Here is a 25461-nt window from a genome sequence, read left to right on the forward strand (position 1 = left end):
GTTTGCGTTATGTTTCCATATTCAATAAAAAAATTTATAACATTAATATTCTTTTTTAAAGGCACATGATTTTGACTCTACTAGGACTTTTAATTAAATATCATAATTTTGATCTTCCTTTTTAATTAAAAATTAGATCTTGAAATTATGTTTTTGTACGTATTTAAAATTTGAGATATGATTTTAAACTAATTTGATGAAAAAAAAAAAAAAAAAACCATAATTCGAAGGTAGCCAATATTTCGCCCAAATTCCGAATGGAAAGAAGTATCAAATGCATTGCCGGCGTGCCTGTATTCCAGCTGTCTCTGTGTGTGAGAGAGAGAAGGGTACTGAAACATTTACAGAGATCGTACGAGAATCCAGGTAAGCCAAAGAATGCAAAACATTAATGGAGCAGTCCCATCATCGTACGCCAAATCAGCCTTTTTCATCCACGCCCACTTCTAACATGCATTTTTCCTCCAATAATCATAGTAATTTCCGTCTGTCAAATTTCAACTCACGTTTCCCACACGTGAAGCGCCTTATTCACTTTTCTTGCATGCCTAAGCAGCCTAACTGTAAGTCTATAACTATCTTATGTTTGTAGATGGATGATGGGCGCGGACTGTGGGATGAGGACTATAATACCTCATTTAAATTTTAATTCTCTAAATTATGATGATGTGAGATGCTGTAAAAGATGAAGTATAATCAAACTTCATTTACAATAATTAATTATCAAAATTTTAAAAAATAACATGTTTTCCTTAACGTGGATGCCAATATATTCAACACACATTAAAATAAAATAAAATAATTATTCAAAATTATATTTGATTTTTTTTTTTTTTTTTGCATGTTATAAAGTAGAAAATAGGGGTATCGTTTGTATTTACGTACCATGTTGTAAAATCATAAGAAAGAAAACTAGTGGGCAGATATTTCTGTTAGTGGGAAGATAAAAGCTGTGAAAACCAAAGCCACATTTTCATAAATGCAGGGTGACTTATGACTTGTGAGAATTATTGGTGGGTGGGGGGGCAGGGGCAGGGGCAGCCACCGAGTGGGTGCACAAGGTTCTCAATGCGTTGACCAGCTCTTTCACTCTCCCAAAGTGGTTGCACTTCTTGTACGGACGGTACTACCCTGATGAATTGAAGGGCCCCGATTGTTTCCATTGTCGGCGATGCTGTTATCTACAGACTTGGTCAATCCTTACTATTGATGATAGCAAAACCATCCTCCGGATTTAATATGTAATTTTAAATGTAACAAGAAAGAAGATATTCATGAATCAATAAAAAAGAGCCTTATACCAAACAATTTAAATTTTGACAACCCAAATTACATGTTAATAATATTAGATATGTTAAGACTTCAGGCAATGAAATATAAGGGTATATATATCCTAATATTGATCATCAAAAACTTGGATAATCAAGTGATTAATTGTCAATTGAGCAATCATCGATCAACCTATTAAGTCTCAATGGTTACTTACAAATATTAATAGGGCAATTGATGAATTAAGCTAAAAATGGATTTAACGACTAATTTTTTACAAAATGTTATAAATATAGTCATTGAAGTTGATCTTATGCTAGTTCCATAGTGTTCAAATCATTATTACTTTGAATCCCAACTTTTTTGAGCATTTTGCAGTGCATCAAACCTCAACCTGCAAACCTTATTGATTATACTCAAATTTAAGTAAATTTATTTTTCAAACAAATTATTTTTTATTCCAATCTCTAATAGTAATTGCAAAAGAATCCTATAAGAACCTTGTAAAGGTTATTGTAAAAGTGTGAGAATCATATCAAGAGGTTGTAGAGATCCTTTACTAGGTACGAAATCAAATGTATAAATTTGAATTTTTTTTTTTTTTTTTTATATTGGTTAGACTCTTAAATGAATGGAGGCTTTAGAAGAGCTCCAGAGGGTGGACTTAGACAATATTTATTAAACCACCATAAAATTTCTATTTACACCCTCTTTTTGTATCTCTCTATTATTCTTTCGCTCTTGTTATATAAATTATGGTTTTATTTTCTAAATTTGAAAGAAAAAAAATAATAGGGTTAGCACTTAGCACCCAAAACGATGGATGAGGAGAGGGGATATTTTGATGTACGGATGAGAAAGCTTTCGTAAGTTGGAATAGTAAAATATCAGGAAAGAAAAGAAGTCATTTTCATCTCTTCTATTCATTCCATGCCTGGCTTGAGAGAGGGAAACTGCCAGGGACACATCAAATAGCTACAAGTTAGTCAAGTCGTGTTTATGTTTTGACTGAATATTTAATTTTTTCCATTTAGCTAAAAATGACCCATTAATATAAATTAACATAATTAAGTTAAATTTGTTGATAACAAATTTACTTTAATTATGTTGATCAATATCAATAAATTACTTTTAGTTAAATAAAAAAAACCAAATATTTTAATTTTTTCTATTTAATCAAAAAACAAACATCATCTTAATTTGCATATGTTTTTGTTGTCTCATTTCTTTTCCTCTCCTCTGGGAGGAGAGCAGGAAGCTAATTTTTGGGTATAAATTAGAGCAAACCAAAAGAAAGTAAATTATTGTGTACGAATAATGGATCACACATGCAAATGGCAAATAATGATAAGAATCAATGTCATTATTATAATGCTAGATGAAAGCAATACCAATTATGTTCTGTTCGTGTTCATATCGCCATATAACTGAAAGCCAAAATCTATCAATCATGTGTATGAGAGAAAGCCTTTTATAGTAGTAACTAAATGCAAACTAGAGAACAAACCCTAAGTAGAGCACAAAAGAATTGCCTATTTATCTATGGAAAGAACAAATCAAACCTCTGCGGATTGCCCAATGAATGGGAAGACAAATTTAGAAGCCAAAGTTTCGCAGCCCAAGGCCGTATGAGAAGCCACTGTTGCCCAACAAGAACAATGCAAGAACAAGCAGGGCTATTAGAACGACCCACATCCATGACTGAATCCGTCTCTTGCCCCTGCTGCGAAGGGGCGGAGGTATGGATTTTGACTTGGGTTGCTTTGTAAATTGCGATGATTTGTGAGGCTTCTTTGTTATTGCCCTAGGCTTCTCAATGATTTCAGAATCCAGGGTAGTTTCAAATGGGGTTTCTGAGCTTGGCGCAGATTCTGCTTCATTGCAACCCTCTGTACCCTCTGCAGAGGATGATTTCCTTCTTTCTTTTTTCCGGGCCTTCTTCTCCCTTTCCTGCACAAAATTATTATATTAGTGCTGTATGGTTGCGTGACTAGTGGACATCTACTGACAGGCCATCTAGTGATTGCTTTAAAAGTGTTCATGAAATTGGAAAAGTTCGCAGAATTTACTCTCTGTTTCTGTTCGGCTTCCTTCTGCGCTCTTAACTCAGCTCTGGCTTGGGCCTTTTCTGCATTTCGTTTTTTCCTTTCCAGTGCCTCCTTAGCTTTGGCTTTCTCCTCCAACCGTCGTTGCTCCTTCAACTTAGCTGCTTCCTCTTCCTTTCTCAATTCCTCTGCCTTCCTGGCCAATTCCTCTTCCTCCTTTGTCTGCTTATGCTCTTCTTTAGTCTCTTCGATCTCATCCCTCCCAGAAATGGTTGCTGAGACAGCTCCAGTAGCAGATTTTGTGGGGTTTTTATTTTTAGCTGTCCGATTCTTTTGATTGGTCACATTCACCACGGATTTATCATCTGCACTCTCAGCTGCAGCAGGTACCATTTGTTTTTCTTGTTCCACAGTCGAGACTATTAGCACAGAGCTATCCTTGGTCGGGGCAAAAAGTGGCCTGCCAATTCTTTCATTTAAAAAATTGGGTATCACTGGCGGCTCCTCGTCAGGGCCAAGAGAGCGTCCATCCAAAGTCCTCAGTCTCCTGAGTGTACTCCTTGTGTTGCATCTGATGTATTCTTTCCGGAACTCGTCATTGTTGTTCCATAGTTCCATAATTGTCTCCACCTAAAAACATTGAGTTTCTGAGTATGAAACTGGAGCTGATTTGACAGATGAAGACAACAAAAAGAATTCCGACCTCACCTCATTAACACAAAGCCGTTGAAGTGCCTCTTTATCCCCAGCTGATGCATAATCATTGGCTGCTTTCAAATTATCCTTGTACATCCTAAAGTATTTGTTCTGCAGGTTCAAGGAGTCCAAAAGGTCAATCACATTGTTTCCTTGATTTGATATATATATATATTACTTTTCATGGGTTCATTTTCTAAAAGCAGATGCGTTATGAAAAGCCATACACCATCAAAAGTTCAAGGAAAGTTTCCTGACCTTGCAGATAAAAGTCATTTTCAAGAGCCCAAAACTAATAAATAACACAAGCTACAAATTTAGTTCAAATAGAAACCTAAACGTATGAATTCACATTTCCCCACACCTTTAGCACAAGCATTCCCATCAGTTAAGGAAAACATAGGTTTAATACAATCAACTTTGCAACTGAATTTTCAAACACAGTTGGCATGCATGATTCCTAAGTAAACAGGTAGTCTGAAATCTCAAAGACACAAAGTAGACCAAATCTGAACAATCAAGGCAAATTCCCCATGAGCACATTTGTCTAGAAAACTGTCCATGTAAACTAGAATGGTATACAGCCTAAGGAGCTAAAAAGCCTCGAAAGGCACTCCAACTTAAAAGAAGCATTTCTTAAATCCTGTCCTAGATTCAAACCCTGCCTTCAAGCTCCCTACTACTGCTTGTCCATTACACAAAATAATAAAGAGCCAACTAAAATCCATATTCAAGTCAATGGAAAGAAACACCTATATCTACTGACTAGAGATCGGATTTCCTCACTGCATGAGACTCTGACCAAAGTACAGAATTCCCAGGCAGCCAAACAAATCTATACAACAACGAGCACTGACATAAACAAGTTGGACCAAGGACTGAGTCAGAAAACTACTGACAAACATAACTATTTCCACACCTGTTCCCAACTTGAATCCAGAATTTTTACAGAATATTTGTCACAAAAAAAAAGATTTACCTGGAAATTTCAAACTTAGAACAATTTAAAATGAAAAAATCAGGACCATGTTGAAGCAATTGCTAGTTTTGCCTACCATTCATGTTCAAACCCAATTTGGAACCTAGATTCTTTATGGACACACCAATCAGACAGAGTAACAAATAGACACCACCCTTGTTACAATCAATGTGAACAGTATTGGAACTCCATTGCTCATTCTGTCAAGTAAATTATCATAAAAGATTTTACCTAGTTATTTGGTCCGTTTCATGAAGTAGTTCTATAATGACATTGTGAATGTGCATTGTCAGTTTCTCTGTGCAAGAGAGACTAACCTTAAGAAGCAATCAACTTGACATTTTTTCTCTAAGAGATATTAATCCTACTGTTCACATTATCAAACTTGACTGAAGAAATTGAACATAGTTGTTGTGTCGATTTTATCAAGCATTTATGCCTTCCCATGCATCTTTGGAAGGAACTCCTAGAAGACTTCCCACATGTCATCAAAAGGAGGTCATTCACTTAATTGAAAACAAAACATCAGCACATCATGCATATATTTGCTCAGCCATCAGTTGTAAATGTTTCCATGAAAAGATTGTAGACTGTACCTTCTCGGACAATTTTTTCCTCAAACTCTGCAAATGTGTGTAAGCTTCTTGACGAATATCATCTGCGGCTTTAAATCGAGCTTGCAACTCATTCAACTTTTCATTTTCATCATAATACTTCTTCTTAGCAGCTTTTGTGATCACTTCAGCTTTCTGAACCTTGTATTTGAGTGAATCCACTTCCTCCCTCAAAATCTGCAAATATTGGAAATCAAATCAGCAACTGAAAACCTCATCCACACTTATACATAAGGAGAAGAGGGGTCTGATTTCTACTTTAACTCAGTTCTTAGTTTTTAGAAATTGCTTTTAAACATATTGAGCTGATTAGCTATAAATACATAATTTGATAATTGAAGGAAATTGAGTGCAACAAGTTTCCAATTTAATCTCCACTGTTTCACATAGAAAATCAAATGATGCCTCATGCAAGGAAATTTTAACTGAAAAATAAATGTCAGAGATGAATACCTTTGACTGCTCCTCGACTTGGGATTTTTGGTCTAAGGCCTGTTGGACTTCCTCCTGCCTACCCAAATTAGAGGACAGCTGTTCACGAACATTCCTCAACTGCTTGATGTCACGAATTAACTGCTTCTCTTCTTTCAAAGGAAGGGTTTCATGTTCTATGGCATGTTCCATATGGCGTATCTGCTTATAGGCCATATATTTATATTTAATAAAATAAACATGGTCACATAAGGACAAAAATTTGCAATAAAGATGATTTGAATCCCCTAAGCAGATACCAATAAAGCACAGAAATCAGCACTTACCCTGCCATCAATATCCTTGACAGACATTGCATTTTTCACTCTGTTAATCACAGACTGAACTGAATCCATTTCCTGAAATTTTGACTTGAGCAAATCTCGGGCAGATCTCTCTTCTGATAGTGCAGCTTCAAATTTTTCACTATACTCTTTACAAACTGCCTGTTCACAGGAGCATCAAAACAATCCATCAGTAATGAAAAAAAAAAACTTACTCCGAAAATTGACTTGAAGTTTTCCATCAGGACAACTTACCCTTTTCGTTTGAATTTCCGAACGAATTGCATCCCTACTTTTGGTCTTCTCGTCAACTTGTAGCTGTGCAAGTTTGATCTCTTCCCTGACTTTTTCATCATCATACCTTGGTACCCTAATCAAGAAGTAGAATGGCCTTTTTCCAACCTCAACAGGTACATTCTGTGAATCCAAAGCATCAGTACTCAAAAACTCTAGAGAAGAAGAGGTCCCATTACCTAAAACACTCCTAGCTTCTTGACATGTCAATTTATCATCACTGTCTACAGAAGTAATTTGATCTCCCTCATTTCCAACATCAATGTCTTTGGTACTGATTTGATCTCCTTCAATTTTAACATCCACAGCATGTGCAACACTGTTTATTACACTTTCACTGTTAACAACAGAGTCATTCAGAACCTTGGATTCAGATACAACGTCTTTGTTGCTTCCAGCAGACATTTTTTCAACTTCAGATTCTGATTTCATCTCAGCAACGGCATTTGTAGGCAAATTACTTCGATTTTCAACTGAATCCTTCAATTTAGATGCCATGAGCACCAGATCATCAACATCGCCAGGCTCACAGCTTGAACATTTAGGAGCCGCTTTTGAAGCATGGTGTTCTACATTTCCATCACCACATGGGAATTTAATAGAACCAAAACTGATGATAGTTTCAGGTCTCACATCATTACCAGAGCAAGCTAACCTTGTATCATCTTCATTAGGGCCATTCTCAGCTTCACTTTCTGATTTTGTACCATCATCTGGACAGGAGACAACATTTGCACCGTTGATTGGGTCAAAATTTTCAACTTTAGTGTCCTGTCTTGCACCATCTGCAGCACAAGTTGGGAAATCTTCAGTAATTAGAGAAGCCCCATTTTCTTCTTGTTCTACTACTGGACCATTATCAAGACCAGTAGGCAAGGTTACAGCATTTTCAACAGGTACATACCCGACTGTGCTTTCTGATCTCACACAGTCACTGTAGGAAGACAAGCTTTTGTCATTTTCAGAAGATACATAAAGCTCAGGTGTGGTTTGATTGCCATCAACCGAATCATTAGCAACTTCTGTTTCTGAAGGACTACATTCCATAGGCGATCCATCTCCATTTTCATCCGGTACAGACCCAACAGCAACTTCTGCCTCCTTTTGCATATTGGTTTCAGCAGTAGGCATTTTCAAATTCAGCTCCATGTTCACCCCAAGGTCCACTGGAGGATGTTCATAAGGAAGGTCATTCTCCAATTCTGATGTTTGCTTTTCCTGATCCTTATCAAATGGAAGGTCTTCAGAAACCTTAATTTCAGATTCTTGATTTTCATTTGAGACTGTTTCTGGAACAGTCTCACTTTCATCCTGAACTTTCTCCTGTACGTTATTGAGCTGATGCAGGTCACATTCATCTGAGTTTGAAATCACAACTTCAAATCCCTGATTGTCTGTGACTTCTGGTATTGATTCTAAATTATTTTGCCCCTCAACCCTCTCTTCTCTAAGCTCAGTTAGAGGCAATTTGAATTCAGTAGTCTCCAAAATTGGAACTAGAAATTCCTGACTTCCAGCTATCTCCTCAGAAGGCTTGAAATTGATATGTCCATCAACTGTTGGATTCCCATTATCTAAATGCATCAATTCACATCCAATAGCGACCGGATCCAGTGCTATCTTAGTAGACTCTGGATCAGTTTTCTCTGAACCGGACTCCAGAATAGTTTTCTCTGAACCGGACTCCAGAATAGTTTTCTCGGCACCAGACTCCAGAATAGTTTTCTCGGCACCAGACTCCAAACTAGTTTGCTCGGCACCAGACTCCAAACTAGTTTGCTCCGCACCGGATTCCAAACTAGTTTGCTCCGCACCGGACTCCAAACTAGTTTGCTCCGCACCGGACTCCAAACTAGTTTGCTCCGCACCGGACTCCAAACTAGTTTGCTCCGCACCGGACTCCAAACTAGTTTGCTCTGTACCAGACTCCAAACTAGTTTGCTCCTCCTTCTTCACTACACCATTAAGCTGCTGTGGTTCAGATTCCACATCCACTTCCGCATTGGGCTCCTGAAGCAAATCACCCTCCGGGACCAGTCCACCGGTTGATTCAACCTGCACACCGTCGTTTGAAGAGGAAACAACAGTTCCCTCAACAACGCAACAATCTGCCTCGTGCAATTGATTTTCCTCATTCTGAATACTCAATTCCCCAACTTGGACCTCTTTCTCATCCTTGGGTTGGTCGAGTTCCCGAAGAGACTCCACATTGAGGTCCTTTTCAGCGTAGTCATCAGAGACCACATCGCTCCCGCTAACAAACACATAAGAACATTCGGAATCACCCTTTCCATTCCCAACAACGCCTTCTCCACCCTCATGCGAAACCCCATTACATTCCCCACCGCCTTTGGGTAGATCCTCGTACGAACTCATATCCAAATCACACGCCTCCACGATTTCACCCTTGAAAACCTCCGAAACCTCCGTCTCTGCCGTCATTGTACCAAACACCAAAAAGGATCCAGAATTCAATTGTAATTCACAATTCTCTCAAGATCCTACGACCAAAATTAATCACGCAAGAAAAAAACAATAAATAAACAAACAAATAAAGCACTCGCACTCCAGATCACGCAAACATACCAGATTCCACTGCGCTGCAGCACTCCGAACGCAGAACAGGGATCTCGAGACCAAACAACGGTAAATGCAGCCCCTGGATCAGCAGATCGAGGGCGAGATCAGTCAACCAGAACCTCCATTGTCGAAAATAAAAGAGATACCGAGTACGGATCGAGGATCCGAATAGGAAAATTAGGGTTCGACAGTGAAATGCAGAGTCACAGAAGAAAGAAACAACTGGCGGAGGGGGAAGACGACCTTCTCTCTCTTCTCTCTCGCTGTTTGATTTGAACTCAAATACACTCACGTTTTTTCTTTTTTTTCTTTTTTCCTTCTCTCTCCCTTTTCGCTTATTTAATTTACGTTTATCCTTTTTTTTCTCCTACTATTTTTAAAATCAACCCCAACCAAAATTTGTTTTTACTCCCAATCTTTTCACCATTGTTTCAAAATAATTTTGATGACGGATATTTATCGAATGTAACTAACAGTCCAACACCCAAACAGCTTTTATTTTTTTTATTTTTTATTTTTAATAAATACAACCGCTTTTACCTTAATTATATTTATTATTTTCTTTTCTGAAAATTATACTTTCTGAAATGCCATAAAATAATGGCCAATTAAAAGGAAATATACAAAAAATTTATATTTATATTCAATTTTTAAAAAGGAAAAAGGTATTTTAAGGAAATTGCCTTATTATTGTTAAGCATAAATACTATAAAAATTCATTTTTTTCTTTTTTATCATTTCACATTTATGGACACTTATGTGGAAAAAAAAAATCAAGTCAAATCAAATTAAATTTCAAACCATAATTATCAAACTTGTACTTTAGATAACCCTTACTTTAAAATACCTAGAGATTAATGTTAATATTTGTTTTAATTGATTAATAATTAATTATGGGATATAATTTAGCTTCTATGTTTTTGTTAAAAGTAATTTTAAATGTGTTTGATGATGATTTTGATAAGTGTTTTTTAGTATTTTTAAATATTAAAACGATTAGAAACCTTTTCATAATTACTATCAAATATGTTCTTCATCTTTGTATCAAATAAGTAATTTTATTAAAATTTTATATGGATAGGCAAATAAATTAGATATCTTAAAACATACAAAGATTAGAGAGTGGGGTTGTTTCAAAAAGGGTTGAGCCAAAGTATTGTTTATTCACTTTACATTGAGATATTTTATTTGCTTCCTTACTTACGAGTTAAAGTGGTCAATAAGGTGGCCGATTTAAATGGAATCTTAGGATATTATGATAAGGTTTAGGATAGGTAAGAATTTAAAGAAGGGAGAGATTTTAGGAAAATATAGTTACCATAGATAACAACTTCAACTTTCAATAAAAATTATTAAATTGTAATATAAAAAAAATCAAAATCTATCTAAATCCATAATTAATTTATTTTTATAAGGTGGGTGATATAAAATTGGTATCCCACGTCATCATGGAACTTTCTTTATATCTCACGTCTAAATCTTTCTCGAAAATTTCAAAGATGGGGAATGATTTTTTTGAAACATATTTCACACTAGAAAATAAAAAAACCGTAAGCAGAGGACAAGGAGCACAAGTGTGAAAACACCACAAAAAAAGAAAAGGAAAAAAAAAAGGTGCACTGTAACAGAAGAAACGGAAAGCAAGTAGGGACCAGGCCCATGGCCTCTCACGAGGTTTCCATCAATTCTAATATGGAGAAAACTGAGAGAAAAGAGAGGCCTTGGCCCTTGATAAAGTACAAAAATGGAAGTCCTTATCTCAAACCCTAAAGCCTCTTTCACGCGCTTCCCCTGAGTCTGTCAGGCTGGCCCCACTCTCCTCATTAACATTTGCACAAAAGGCTGTCTCTTATCCCTTTCTGGGAACCCTTTTTTTGGGTTAGGGATTTGAATAGTGAAACGTAAAGTCACATTATTCTATAGTTTGTACATTGCTTGTGATGTAAAATTCCATATTTAATAAGGGCTGTAACCCCGGCCAGGCCACACTGACTTGATAGAGTCTAGATCTGATTGTATTCAAACTTCAAAGCCAACACGGCATCTTAACCAAGACAATCATTTGGGTCAATAAACCACACAGTAACAACGCAATCAATGGTCATAACCCACTAAAAATATTCATTCCTTAACCCATCAGTATCGGCCACCTCATTTATTTAAATTAAAATTTTGTCGAGGGAACTCACAAACCCAAGTGATTTTTGAAATGGGTTTGCAAATTCAATCACTAAGAGACTATCCCTAGGGAGAAGACTTTGTCACATAATATGAATTTCAGGCTTATATCACTACTTTGGCTTGATCAAGTCAACAGAATTCTGTTAACAATTACATCAATGGTTCAGAAAAGAACAAAATCTTTTGTTACAACTTAAAAAAGGAAATTGGAGGCATTGCAGAGATAGCATGTCACATGGTCCCTAATTCTCAAACTAACCCGATCTACATAGTAGGCAGGGCCACGAACTAGGTCAAAAAAAATTTTATTTTATTTTTATTTTGGGTGTAGGCGTGGAGGGCCATGGTAGGAGATCAAAGCTAATGAAAGTGCCAACGATATAAAATAAAATACATTAGTATGTTTAAATAATTCAATCATAACAAATAGTTGCCAAAGAAAGTGGCATAATGTTCAATATATTTAACCGATTCATTGTACATTTGTGATTTTGTATAAATGTTTGACCAATCTCATTTTAAGTTTTTAACTTATCAGCATGTATGTTTTAATATTAATCATTGAATTTTAATACATAATTTAAAGCATTGAAAATGAAGAGACGCAAGATAGTCGCCTCATTCATTGTTTCATTACATTCTTTCCCTCTTTTTTTTTTTTCTTTTTTTTTCGTGTTAAATTTCATTCTTCATACCCAGATTATATTTTTTATATTTTTATACTTTAATAATAGATTTATGTCCAAATAACATTGAGGGAGGGTATTGAATATGATATAATATCGAAGAGGGCTTTTGGATGATAGGAAAGAATTGTGAGTGACCGACCCATCTTTAACTCATACACGTGTACAAGAAATTGTGCGGGCTATTTTAAAAAATTATTCTTAAAAAATGGTACTTTGAAAAAAAATTCTTAAAACATGATAGTTACAAAAACATTTTCAAATCTATGACATTTTTTGTCACTTTGAAATGTGTTTCTTAAAGAAACACCTTTCATATTTTTCATATCAATCACTCGTGTTATAAAAAAAAAATTTGAATTTACACTAAAAGTGTCTATTGAATAAATACGTTTCATAATTTCATAAAATTAAATTTATATTAAAGGTATCTATTTAAAAGATATTTTTTTATAATTTTTTTATTAGTCATACACGTTTTAAAAAAATTGAATTTATACTAAAAAAAATATTATTTTCGTAATATCATAAAATCAAATTTGTATTAAAAGTGTCTATTGAAAAGACATCTTCGAAAATTTTCATATCAGTCACATAGTGAAAAAAAAATTGAATTTACATTGAAAGCGTTTCTACAATTCCATAAAATTGAATTTATACTAAATGTGTCTTTTGAAGAAACACTTTTTACAATTTTTATATTAGTCATCTATTGAAAATTTATACTAAAAGTCTCTTGAAGGAAAATATTTTAGTATAAATTTAATTTTATAGAATTATGAAAGATGTCTTTTTTGAAAATACGTTTTTAATATAAATTCAATTATTTCAATGGATGACTGATATAAAAATTGTTGAATGTATCTCTTCAAAAGACATCTTTAATATAAATTTAATTTTGTAAAATTATAAAAAGTGTCTTAAAAAGACATTTTTAGTTCAATTTTTTTTACTATGTAACTAATATAAAAATTGTGAAAAATGTATCTTTAAAGACACTTTTAATATAAAATTTATTTTATATAATTATAAAATGTGGCTCTTGAAGAAACACTTTTAATATAAATTTAAATTTTTTAATGTGTTATTGATATAAGAATTGTGGAAAAAAGACACCTTCAATATAAATTTAATTTTTTTGAAATTTGATATAAAAATTATGAAAGTTACCTTTTAAAATTGTAAAAAATGTCATAGATTTAGAAATATTTTTTATTATATCGTATTTTAAAAAATTAATTTTAAATTCACCTTCCAATTATAAAAATCCAAGTTGTGCGTACGTAATGGCAAAAGATGAGTAGAATGGAGGACCAAGGTGACGTTTTGCTTAGGTCATATGGCGGGCGGTCCAGAGTGGGCCTGATATTTTTGAGCGGAGCATGCGATAATGGTAGGGACGCCGGATAACGCTATGGACTCCAATCGTGTCCCATGCCCATAACTTTAAGCAGCTGATGAAGACAACTATATGGACTGCATGATTTTCCTGAACACCAATGGGACCCTTTGAGTTCTCTGGAAAAGGCATCCCGTAGAGTGTAATTCCATTTTTATATGCCTACATTCACACAACAACACACAATTGAGATTTGTATATGACCCCATTTGTCTAATGATCATTCCCTCCGGTCCCATAGAATGCGAAGGTTTTATAAGGAGAGTTCTACAAATACACAGGAATTTTACCATACGTACCGTGACGATATGGGATATCAAAATTGACCATGGGATTAAACCCACACAAACACACAATGGTGACGCCCCTTCTAGAGCCATGTTGATACATGATGCCATAGATATGTTTCATAAGATTGGGATTAGATGGACAATCACTCTCGTACCCGCCTATTTTGTGATGACCAGTTCCATGAATTTCATCCACTCCAAGGCCTAGAAATGCTTTTTGATGGTTTTAAAATGTGTTTATATAATAAATATAAATATAAATATATAAAATTCTAGATTTTTTTTTATTTTTTATTTTTAATTTATTGGCTTGATGACGTGTGATATCCTGTAAATAAAAAATTGTGAAGGATGAGTAGCTGAACAAGAGACAAGGTTGCCAATGCGCCAAAGAGAGTGCGTCTCCAAAGATGTCACTGTGCAACAATGAAAACTGGTTACGCAAGCGGTTTGTCTCTTTAGTCAAAAGAAAGAAAGTTAGGGGTTTAGAATACAGTAGAAGCAACAAAACCAGACCCAGGCTGCTCCCCACATGAATCCACATGAAATTAGACACCATTTGCCGACAATCAAGTCCGTAACATGTGCAGTTTCACAAATCCTATCCCATCTTCAAACAGAAAAATAGTCACAACTTACATCCAGATTTGCTATTGTCATTATCATTATGGCTTTGGTTGGTGAGGAGTGGGACACTTGTTCAATCAAACTCATAGTTTATTTGAGTTGAATAAATGTCATGCTACCTAGACATTAAGATGTGAACAAACTAGTAACACATCGATCCAAATACATCAACCCTAGCGATGACTCAACCTGCGGAAGGTTCCTTTTAGGAATCAGGATTGCAGTAGGGCAGCTGCAACCGAATAGTTTGATTTAATAGTAAATACTGGGAAGCACATGGAATTTCTTCCAAATTAAGGAAAACTATGCAAGAAAAGGGGGCGCATCTCTAGAAAATTTCAAGGCAAGGGTGGCCGAGTGCGAGACACCTGCATTCATGATAAAACAAACATTACCTGAAAAAGACAGGTCATTCAACACGGTTTGATCTTTCCCAACAAGGATGAACTGAAGATGTACATGGAGGAATCGTGCTATTCTTGAGAGAAACATCATTACTTCACAATTGACAAGAGATACAGTTATTAAAAACACCACCGAGAAGACAACTAAATTCATGTCGAGGATCCCAAATGGTTGGATTAAGTTCAGATTTATTCAGTAATCGTGTATTCCGAACCATATAGAGTTCTAGCTGCCAAAATCCTAGAAATCAACCAAGGTACTTGCTTAGAAAAATACTCCACTTTTTCATCAAAAAAGGCAATCTAATCAAATCTCAACACACCTAAGGAAAAGTGTGAACATATGAGGATGATGGAAAAAGAAAACCGATATCCCTATAGTGATATATGGTTCTGATTAAAACTCTAAACAGATTATCTATATTTTGCTCAATGATCACATATGACAGAATAAGATTGGGAAAGAGCATTTGTCAGTATTATGGTCTATGATTCCAATTTCCAACAAATAATTGTGTAGTTAACCTATGTTGCACGCAGCTGCTCTAAACTTCTTAAAATTTATAAGCCTGATCACTAAAGTGATTTTGGTTCAACAGTAACTAATGTAAATCCAAAACTTACCCCGCCTCCACCTCATCAAAATCCAATAAACAAGGTGGAGATTCCAGCTTTCTGGAAACATGCTGTTTTGGTAGACATACGAGTCAAGTGCATAACAATGACACAAGGAGCTTCAAGTTGTGACTTCTATACCCAAAACATAGAGCCTCAGAGCTGACACTTTATGAGCTTTTCACCTTGAGGCAAACCTCATAGAATACACCTCATACAATGTGAAGGATGTTGCCTCTTCAAAATTAAAAAGCTGAATAAAATATGATTTTCAGATTAGGAAGGTTACCATGTAGAAGAACTGAGTGATTAGGTTTCCATCAAATTGAATTTGGAGATTCCTGTATTGCTTACACAACAAACCAAGAAACCACCAGAAAGATTTTTTAAAATTAATTCATTGTTATTTTTACATGGGTTTGAGCTTAACACAACATTTTACATTATGTATAAACAAAGGAAAGAAAAACTTTTACAAGGCTTTGAAAATGGAAAGCAGGTTATTGTGGAAGGGATCTGCTAAGTGGTCAAGAAGGTTTTGTACAGGACCTTTACCTGTAGCAGCAGCTTGTATATAAAACCCCAGCCAGGCAACCATTGCTAAGCGCCCGTTTTTAATTTCTTTCACCTTCAGCTCTTCAAAGGCTACAGGATCTTTAGAGAGATTCAGGGGATCAAAAAGAGCTCCTCCTGGATAATTAATATCACCAGGCAGGTAAATTCCCAGAGGCTCCAAAGCTTCAATCCCACAATATCTTGCATATTCTGGTCCAACCTATTTACACAAGTAACAAGAGGTTTCAGAATAAAATTTGTACCAAAAAAAAAAGAAAAAACCACAGGTCTTCCATGTGTGGTCCAACCTATTTACACAAGTAACAAGAGTTTTCAAAACATAGAAAACCATAGGTCTTCCATGCGATTTTACTTAACCTCTATACTTTAAATCCTCATTTTATAAAAAGCCCGCTTTTTTCTCTTTTTTGGGACTATTGAAAATCTTGCCTTCTGATAATTACCGTATCTATACCCATTATCTGACATCTTCCGCAGCAATAACCAATGTGTAAATAAACAATTGAAGTATGATCACATGCTTTTAAGCACTGACCCAGCATTCTGAGCTACGAATTATGATAAATCACAATAAACTTTAATGGTTGGGTTCCACATGAACTAGTGCTATGGTAGTTAGATGGCTGATTCCAGTTCATTCAAGAACCAAAATGAGCCAAGCCCAAGCTTAAGTTTCAAACTCAATAGTTTAACAAGCCAAGGTTGAGAAAAACTAGGTTTGCCTTATTTAGGATTGTGTATGTTGAATATAATGTATTTATAGTGTATAACCTTTCCTTGTTAATATAGGACACATATATGGTAGGACACATGTATGGTAGTTAGGACTCTTAGCCTTGTAGGACTCTTAGCCTTGTATATATATATATTTCTCAATTGTAAGTAGATCATTACATTAATGAGAATCAAGGTCTTTCTTCTTTCTCTCTCTCTCAACATGGTATCAGAGCTAAGGAAGAAAACCTAATTCTTTCCTGTTTCCCGTGTCATCAACTCCGGGAAACCTTCCGGTGACCGTGTTTCATTCCGGTCACCTTCCCCATCTCCCAATACTTTCCGGACATTCGGATCGTCGACAGAAACCACTCACCGCCGGCGAACTTTCCGGCGACGTATTTTTCCGGCACCGACCATACCAGAAGGAGCGCCTGGAGGAGATCTCCAACTTTTGTGAAGGCACCAGCACCAAAAAAGCCTCCACGCGCCGCCCACGTGCAATTTTCCGGCCGGCGGCTGCATCTCACGCGCCGGCGCGTGAGGGCGCGTGAGGCCTTTTCCGGCGACGCGCCTCCTCCTCCAGCTTCGCCTGACGCCGACCAGCCTCCCTACCTCCCTGGTTCTCCCATCCGAGCCCTGCACATACCTCTTTTGGGGATTTTTGTCTCCGTCGGCCCTCCAAACAGTCTTTCCGGCGAAGCTCCGACTACTTTTTCTCCACTCCAATCCCTGCACGTGCCTTGGGAAGTGTTCTTCTACCTTTCTGGTGGTACCACGCCGCGATCTGAGGCCGTCTCCCTTTTTCGGTGGTGCCACGCCGCAATCTGAAGCCGTATTAGGGCTCTCTTCGATCCAAACATACTTCATTCTCCAGATAAGTAGATATGACTACTAAAAATTCCATTTTTTCCGCTGTTATATCTGGCTCTCCTATGATTACTTCGGAGAAATTGGTTGGCAGTGACAATTATCTTTCCTGGTCTGCCTCTGTTGAACTTTGGTTTATGGGTCAAGGATATGAGGATCACTTGATTACACAGGAGGCAGATATCCCTGAGGTTGACCGCGTACAGTGGAGGAAGATAGATGCACAGTTATGTAGTGTATTATGGCAATCGGTTGATCCCAAGATTCTTCTTCATCTTCGGGCCTACAAAACTTGTTTTAAATTTTGGACTCAGGCCAAAGGATTATATACGAATGATATCCAGCGTCTTTATAAGGTGGCTTCTGCTATTGTCCATCTCAGCCAACAAGACTTGGATCTATCTACTTATATTGGCCAGATTGCCTTTCTTAAGGAGGAGTTCTTGACTGTGATGCCTCTTACTCCTGATGTTGGGGCTCAACAAACACAGCTTGACCAGTTCTTCATGGTTCTTACTCTTATTGGCCTCCGTCCGGATCTTGAGCCTATTCTGCTTTTGTTTCTGCTATATCCTCTGTTTCTCTTCCAAAGAGCACCCATGAAGCTCTTTCCCATCCAGGCTGGCAACAGGCAATGGTGGATGAAATGGCTGCTCTGCACTCTAATGGCACTTGGGATCTTGTTGTTTTACCCTCGGGTAAATCTACCGTTGGCTGTCGTTGGGTCTACGCAGTTAAGGTTGGTCCTGATGGTCAGGTTGATCGCCTTAAGGCCCGCTTAGTTGCTAAAGGCTATACTCAGGTTTATGGTTCTGATTATGGTGACACATTCTCTCCTGTTGCCAAGATTGCTTCTGTCCGTCTGCTTCTCTCCATGGCTGCCATGTGTTCTTGGCCTCTTTATCAATTGGATATTAAAAATGTCTTCCTTCATGGTGATCTTGCCGAGGAGGTTTATATGGAGCAACCTCCTGGTTTTGTTGCTCAGGGGGAGTCTGGTTTAGTATGCAGGTTACGCCGTTCTCTATATGGCTTGAAACAATCTCCTCGAGCATGGTTTGGTCGTTTTAGTTCTGTTGTTCAAGAGTTTGGCATGCTTCGCAGTACAGCAGACCATTCAGTTTTCTATCATCATAACTCTTTGGGGCAGTGTATTTATCTGGTTGTTTATGTGGACGACATCGTCATTACAGGCAGTGATCAGGATGGTATTCAGAAACTAAAGCAACACCTTTTTACCCACTTTCAGACCAAAGACTTGGGGAAACTCAAGTATTTCTTGGGAATTGAGATAGCTCAATCCAGTTCTGCTGTGGTCCTTTCCCAAAGGAAGTATGCTTTAGACATCCTGGAAGAAACCGGTATGTTAGACTGTAAACCGGTAGACACACCTATGGATCCGAATGTCAAACTTGTACCAGGACAGGGGAGCCTTTAGGAGACCCCGGGAGATATCGACGGCTTGTAGGTAAATTGAACTATCTCACCATTACTCGTCCAGACATTTCTTTTCCTGTGAGTGTTGTTAGTCAATTCCTACAGTCACCATGTGATAGCCATTGGGATGCTGTAATCCGCATTCTTCGATATATCAAAAGTACACCAGGCCAAGGTGTGTTGTACGAGAACAGAGGTCATACTCAGGTTGTTGGTTACACAGATGCAGATTGGGCTGGCTCACCCACAGATAGACGTTCCACTTCAGGGTACTGTGTTTTTATTGGAGGTAATCTAATATCTTGGAAGAGTAAGAAACAAGATGTAGTGGCCAGATCTAGCGCTGAAGCCGAGTATCGAGCTATGGCTTTGGCAACATGTGAACTCATATGGTTGAGACATCTTCTTCGAGAGTTGAGATTTGGAAAGGATGAATAGATGAAACTCATATGTGATAACCAGGCCGCATTACATATTGCATCCAATCCAGTCTTTCATGAAAGGACCAAACATATTGAAGTTGACTGTCATTTCATTAGAGAGAAGATCGCATCAGGATGTGTTGCTACAAGTTTTGTTAATTCAAATGATCAACTAGCTGACATCTTCACTAAATCTCTCAGAGGTCCTAGGATTAAATATATTTGTAACAAGCTTGGTGCATATGACGTATATGCTCCAGCTTGAGGGGGAGTGTTGAATATAATGTATTTATAGTGTATAACCTTTCCTTGTTAATATAGGACACATATATGGTAGGACACATGTATGGTAGTTAGGACTCTTAGCCTTGTAGGACTCTTAGCCTTGTATATATATATATTTCTCAATTGTAAGTAGATCATTACATTAATGAGAATCAAGGTCTTTCTTCTTTCTCTCTCTCTCAACAGTGTAAAATATAATGCATTTGCTGTGACACATTACCTTAATAAGCTTGGCCTAAAAAAAGTGCTTTGATAGAAAAGCTGACAACCATGAGTTACTAAATTGAGAGGAAGTTGCCATGTTGGTTTCCAACACATAAATGAATGTTGAATGTGGAGAGAGGATTAGTGATAGCATTTTGCAGAGCATAAAGAACTTTAAAAGTGGTTGAGAGAAAATAAAGTGCTAGATAGAATTCTTACCATCAGCAGGGCTTGGCAAATAGCAATGACAATTACTCCTTGGCTTCCAGCAAAGTGAAATCCTGGGATGCCAAGATAGTCTAATGTATCTCCCTGGAAAGAAATATTACTCCTCATCATGTGCAAAAACTAATAGTCCCATAAATACGGATATGAAAATACGTTCTTCAAGAAGGTAGACTGTTAGTCAAGGTAACAGAGCCATACAGGGGATGCCATTTGATGAAAAACTAGATCCAATTCCTAATCAACCACAATTGAAAAAAACAGTAATTTTGGCCTAGTTCCACATAGATTGTTGTTTCATTTTCTTGCCAAAAATGTTTCATACAATTAAAATGTCTACATGGGTATATAGATAACCTTATGATCTCTAGCATCAGATAACCAAATTTTCCACAGAAACAGCCCGGAGGACAGTTTCAATTTTTTCATAACAAAAATTTTGAATTAAACTTGGTCAAAGCAATTGCACTCTATAATTGACTCAAATGAGTAAAAGAAATACTGCAACAAATCCCCAACAATAAGGATGAATTATGCAAGTAACAATTCACCATACCTCAAAGATTTCATTGACCATAATAGCTATAAAAGAAAGAAATGAATGAGAGAGAAGATAATAACCTTGAGCTTTGAATAGCCGACTCGCCACCAGACAGGTTCAACAAAGTGAAAGGCTCCTAATAGGTCTAATAATTCTGGAAGTAGAGCACCAAGGGCTGCAAGCATAGCCCAGCGCGCATGCAGTATCTCAAAACTGAAAAATAACAGAAATTAAACTGATATTAGCAGTTAAAATTTAAGTCAAAAGAACTAAAGGTGAGGCTGGTGAAAGGGGATAGGAATGGAAATAGACTGGAATGGAGATGGGTCAAAATATCATGTGGGAGAGAAGAATCAAAATCCTGATAAGATTGGCTTTGGCTTCCATGAGAGTGAAATTTTTATTCCTATTCTCATTTCTAAAAAGCAATTCAAACACAGTTATGAATGGGATTGGAATGAATTTCCACTCTCAATCTCTATTCTAGCAATCCAAACATGGCCTAAAAGAAATGATCGTTCACTACAGTAGACATGATAGAAATTCCCAGCTTCCAGTTTAATTTTCTACTGAATATAGCCATGTCCCAACTAAATTCATAGAGTTCAGCAACTAGCCGTATAGAGTAATATCACAAAAGCCCCCTTGCAATGTAAAACATAAATTCATTTTTGCATCAGAATATGCTAATAATTAGGAAGGGAAGTTGGATAGTTGTTATCTGAAAAAATAGTCTTATATCACTACCACTAGGTGTTCCTTATGTCAGCCACATGGGCCGGCAAATGGAATACCATTCAGTCTATTCAACTGAGACCTGCATCTGAACTCCTCAAAATTAATAAGGGGCCATGCTTATTCAAAGTTTAAGAGCAAACAGTTACATTCATATGATAAGATTATAATAATATTGGATGAAAAAAAAAAAAGGGCTCCTTTACTTATGTCCTTCCTTTTTTTTCTTTTTTTTTTTCATCCAATTTACTTATGTCCTTCCTTTGAATGCCAACATGTCCTTCTATATGAACCATTTTAAACCTTATGTTTTTGTGTATTAGAATAAGAATCAGCTGATCATTTACTTATTCATTATGCCAAAGCAAGCATGTTGTGGCAGTTAGTCTTCTCTCTATTTGGTATTACAAGGGTGGTGCACTCCACAGTTAGAGAGAATCATCTAATCTGACATGGTTCTTTTGTGGGGAAGAAGTGGAAGAAAGCCTGGTGAGTCACCCCTTTATGTATGTTCTGGACTCATTGAGATGGAAGGAAAGAAAAGGAGGGTGTTTGAGGATACTGAGCAGTTAGATCAAGCTATTAAATATTCTTTTCTTATCAGCTGATCATTTGCTTATTCATTGTGCCAAAGCAAGCATGTTGTGGCAGTTAGCCTTCTTTCTATTTGGTATTACAAGGGTGGTGCACTCCACAGTTAGAGAGAATCATCTAATCTTGCATGGTTCTTTTGTGGGGAAGAAGTGGAAGAAAGCCTTGTGAGCCACCCCTTTATGTATGTTCTGGACTCTTTGAAATGAAAGGAAAGAAAAGGAGGATGTTTGAGGATACTGAGCAGTTAGATCAAGCTATTAAATATTCTTTTATGGCCATCTTTTTGGAATGGGTTAAGCTCCACATAGACCATCAATTAATGTCCATTATAGGCTTTGTAGATTAGTTGTGCTTGAAGTAAGGAAAGGGAGGTTATTTTTTGTTTTCTCTTTCCTTGTTTTTCCTTTTAGGGTATATTGCATACATCATGTGTACTTTGTTGTGTCCCTTTTAAGGCACTATTAATATGTTCTCTTTTATTGCCAATCAATCAATCAATAAATAAATGGACAGGATTCATTTTGATATGGACATAGAGAAGACATGTGGCCTTCGGGCCCTTCTTGTATGCTTCACGTGTACTCTGATGCGCCCTTTGCGCTCTAATTTATTCTCTTATTTACCTATAAAAAAAAATAGAGAAGACACATGACATACTTGAAATATTTTTGGAAAGCCACAGGATCCTTGCCCAGACCAGCAATATCAAAGCCATAATCCCCAGGAAGTTCTCCAGTGAGATATGCAGGATAGTCATATGGGATTGGACCAAGCCAGCGAGGACGCTCTTCTCCATACCACAGACTGAAGTTTGGAGAATATAACATAAATCACATACATAATAACATTAAATTACTAAACAACAACAAAATAAACTATTTTGTTAGTAGCTATAATTTCCATGTATTTAAGCCTCCATTTCAATCGCAGAAAGTGTGGATGAGAAAAAGGCAAAAATGACAGGAAAGCAAATTGGAAGGAAAATAATAAATAAGTTTCAACTCAAAATTTTTTTAACCTAATCTGTCACATATTTTATCCTCTTTGATATAGATGATAAAGAATATGGAAAAAAATAAATTCTTAAATAATTTGTATCATAATGCATTTCCTTTGCATTCTTCATGACAAACCAAATAAAAGAATTTAAGATTCCTTCTTTTTATTCCCCTAATACTTTGCAAGATCCAAATGGAGAGTAAATGGGTGAGCAATTTCCTTAAATACAATAATAGATGTAAATAAAAATTATAGATCACATGCATGTAGCAAAAAACAGTGGTATAGTTGGAGATCCAAAAAAATGGCTGTATGAAGAAAAAAAGAATTGTTTACTATGTTATCATCTGAATATATTCACTAAATTTTTTTTTATAGGTGAACCAAAATTAAATTAAAAAATGACCTGAATGGGCTAATCCAAGTAATTGGGATGCATACATGGATCACTCAAAAGGAAAAAACATACAATTAGCAAACATTATACTTCATTAGTAATAAATACTAACAAAATCACCTTAAAACTTGAGGCCTTCGACTGGCACAAGCAGATATACCAACAATGGTTCTTTTTGCATTTAGGAATGAATTGTATTTCCTCCAAAGAAAATTGCTCTTACATATAGTTCAAATTTTCTCCAAGTAAGACATTCATACTAGGAGCAGCAACAGTTTCAATAAGAATGATGGTCAATGTACTGGCTTTTGCTGGGTTTAGTATAATTTTTGGCAAAGGAATATAGAAATGTTGATTCCATTTTAATTATAAAATGGATAATTCATATCTGTAAATAAAGGAATTAAACATATTATAAGATAAAACCAAAGGAACAGAAGCTGGAGGCAACATGGTAGTTTAGGATCCTACAAAACCATACATGGAAGCCACGATCAATAGAATCAACAATGCAGCATATGTATCAACCCAACATCGAAATCTAACATTGTGAAAATCTGATACCTCATTATACCAAACAAAGCGATTTTCCCAATATAACACAACCTTACCAGGCTCGTATTACCTCTCGTTTTTAGCCTTTTCAGCTAAGGCCTTGAACTTTGAAGAATTCTTTACGGCGGCCTTCTTATTCTCCTCCATTCGGCTCTGAAGCGACTCTCCGAGAGGGCTATTCGCTATGGCTTTAACGGCGGTGAAAGGAATCGCTGAGAATATTAAAACGCCGGCAAGCTTCCCAAAAAAAAAAAATGTAAGTAGAGATAAGTTTCACAGTTCTGAAACGAGAGAAGACAAAGAAACCCTAGAAATTCGCAGACCTCTTGCCATGAAGCTTTGCAACCTGAATGAGTGCTGGTGGAGTTGACATTTCGAGATTTTGGCCATGATATCTTCGAGTAGAGTCTGTGGCGATAACCTCCGAAGAAAGACGATGAAGATGATGAAACTGAACAAGGCTGCCGCAGAGCCATGGCTGTTTGCTACACCACACGCTTAGAAACTGGATTTTCAGGCAATGGGGAATTTCAAGGAATGGAACTCCATCCATAGAAATTTACCCCGAAAATTATTATTATTTAAAAAAAATAAAAAAATCGTCCATAGAAATAAGTGACGAATAGCCCAGACACAATTTGTGACTATAACTCTTATAATATTATAATAATTTAATATTTATAGATCCAAATTTTTTTTATGCAAAGTTGTCTTTGGATAAAACATGATAATGAAACTCCCACTTGTTGTGCGGATTTTAAAAAATATATATTATTTAATATATATACTTAAAAATATAATATTATTGATTACTTATTTATTTTTATACTTAAATTATTTTTTTTTAAATCACTTTTTATATTGAGTTCATGAGCTCTACTTAATAATAGTGTCGTAATTTTACGATCATTTATGATGTAATAATTTTTTTTAAATGCATTTTGAAAAATTATAGTACCCATGAAAAAAAACCTCTTGATATGTTGTTAAATAGTTTTTTTCCTTTTCTTATTTTTTACATAAAATTATAGAATTAATATGTATGGAATTATGGACTATTTGGTTAAATATGACTAAAATAAATTTAAATTTGAAAAAATTGACCCTTACTCATACTTCAAAGAAATCATTTATTTTTAATATTTTTATTATTTTTTATTCTCCTTAAAAATAATCATTTTTTTTCTCATTTCTAATTCATTTCAAGTTTTACATCTTATTCTTTCTCTCTTTCTAAATTCGGTTGACTCTTTTTCTTTTTAATGAAGTCCAAAACTTCAGAACAAAGATCAATCAATAAGGAAAAATCATAATCTTACTTATTTGTGGATCCCGTATTTTTGCGCATGCGCTCCGATCCACTAGATGACGAAATCTCTTTTTATTTGAAAAATATTTATTATTATTATTATTATTATTATTATTATTATTTTAGAAAATGACTTGGAGTTGCTACTTATTTTTATTTTATTT

At 36.0% G+C, this 25461-nt stretch overlaps 2 protein-coding genes across 4 annotated transcripts; both read right to left on the reverse strand.

Annotated features, from left to right (window-relative positions):
* Positions 1–2611: 2611 nt before the first annotated feature.
* On the reverse strand, positions 2612–9550 carry LOC117906666 (microtubule-associated protein futsch). 2 transcript variants are annotated; one of them, XM_034819789.1, is made up of 8 exons: positions 9239–9550; positions 6614–9084; positions 6362–6520; positions 6057–6236; positions 5586–5780; positions 4023–4121; positions 3339–3944; positions 2612–3219 (listed from the first exon to the last, which is right to left on the reverse strand). In XM_034819789.1, exons 2-8 carry the CDS (start codon positions 9026–9028, stop codon positions 2866–2868), a joined length of 4008 nt encoding a protein of 1335 aa, XP_034675680.1. In that variant the 5' UTR covers positions 9029–9084; positions 9239–9550; the 3' UTR covers positions 2612–2865. The 2 variants fall into 2 exon arrangements, with proteins under 2 accessions (XP_034675680.1, XP_034675679.1); XM_034819788.1 differs by having other exon boundaries at positions 6614–9153; positions 9239–9518.
* A 6193-nt stretch (positions 9551–15743) lies between these two features.
* Positions 15744–24535, reverse strand: LOC117905967 (chlorophyll a-b binding protein 7, chloroplastic). Of its 2 annotated transcripts, XM_034818867.1 has the most exons (6): positions 24312–24534; positions 24059–24225; positions 22695–22841; positions 20789–20921; positions 20162–20254; positions 15744–16209 (listed from the first exon to the last, which is right to left on the reverse strand). In XM_034818867.1, exons 1-6 carry the CDS (start codon positions 24462–24464, stop codon positions 15907–15909), a joined length of 996 nt encoding a protein of 331 aa, XP_034674758.1. In that variant the 5' UTR covers positions 24465–24534; the 3' UTR covers positions 15744–15906. The 2 variants fall into 2 exon arrangements, with proteins under 2 accessions (XP_034674758.1, XP_034674759.1); XM_034818868.1 differs by lacking the exon at positions 22695–22841 and having other exon boundaries at positions 24312–24535.
* Between the last annotated feature and the right edge of the window lie 926 nt (positions 24536–25461).

The sequence above is a fragment of the Vitis riparia genome, chromosome 18 (assembly GCF_004353265.1).
Source record: "Vitis riparia cultivar Riparia Gloire de Montpellier isolate 1030 chromosome 18, EGFV_Vit.rip_1.0, whole genome shotgun sequence".
In the NCBI taxonomy this organism is placed as follows: Eukaryota; Viridiplantae; Streptophyta; class Magnoliopsida; order Vitales; family Vitaceae; genus Vitis; species Vitis riparia.

Bases quoted from the DNA above. Each gene is read 5' to 3' on its own strand.
- LOC117905967 (XM_034818867.1), bottom strand. From the start codon at position 24,464: ATGGCTCTGCGGCAGCCTTGTTCAGTTTCATCATCTTCATCGTCTTTC. The intron at 24,226-24,311 runs GTCTGCGAATTT...TTTTTTGGGAAG, and splicing joins GCAAAGCTTCATGGCAAGAG to CTTGCCGGCGTTTTAATATT. The intron at 16,210-20,161 runs GTAAGAATTCTA...TTGTGTAAATAG, and splicing joins TTTGCCAAGCCCTGCTGATG to GTTGGACCAGAATATGCAAG.
- LOC117906666 (XM_034819788.1), bottom strand. From the start codon at position 9,094: ATGACGGCAGAGACGGAGGTTTCGGAGGTTTTCAAGGGTGAAATCGTG. The intron at 4,122-5,585 runs GTACAGTCTACA...TTGAACCTGCAG, and splicing joins GGAAAAAATTGTCCGAGAAG to AACAAATACTTTAGGATGTA. The intron at 3,220-3,338 runs GTAAATTCTGCG...AATTTTGTGCAG, and splicing joins AAGCCGAACAGAAACAGAGA to GAAAGGGAGAAGAAGGCCCG.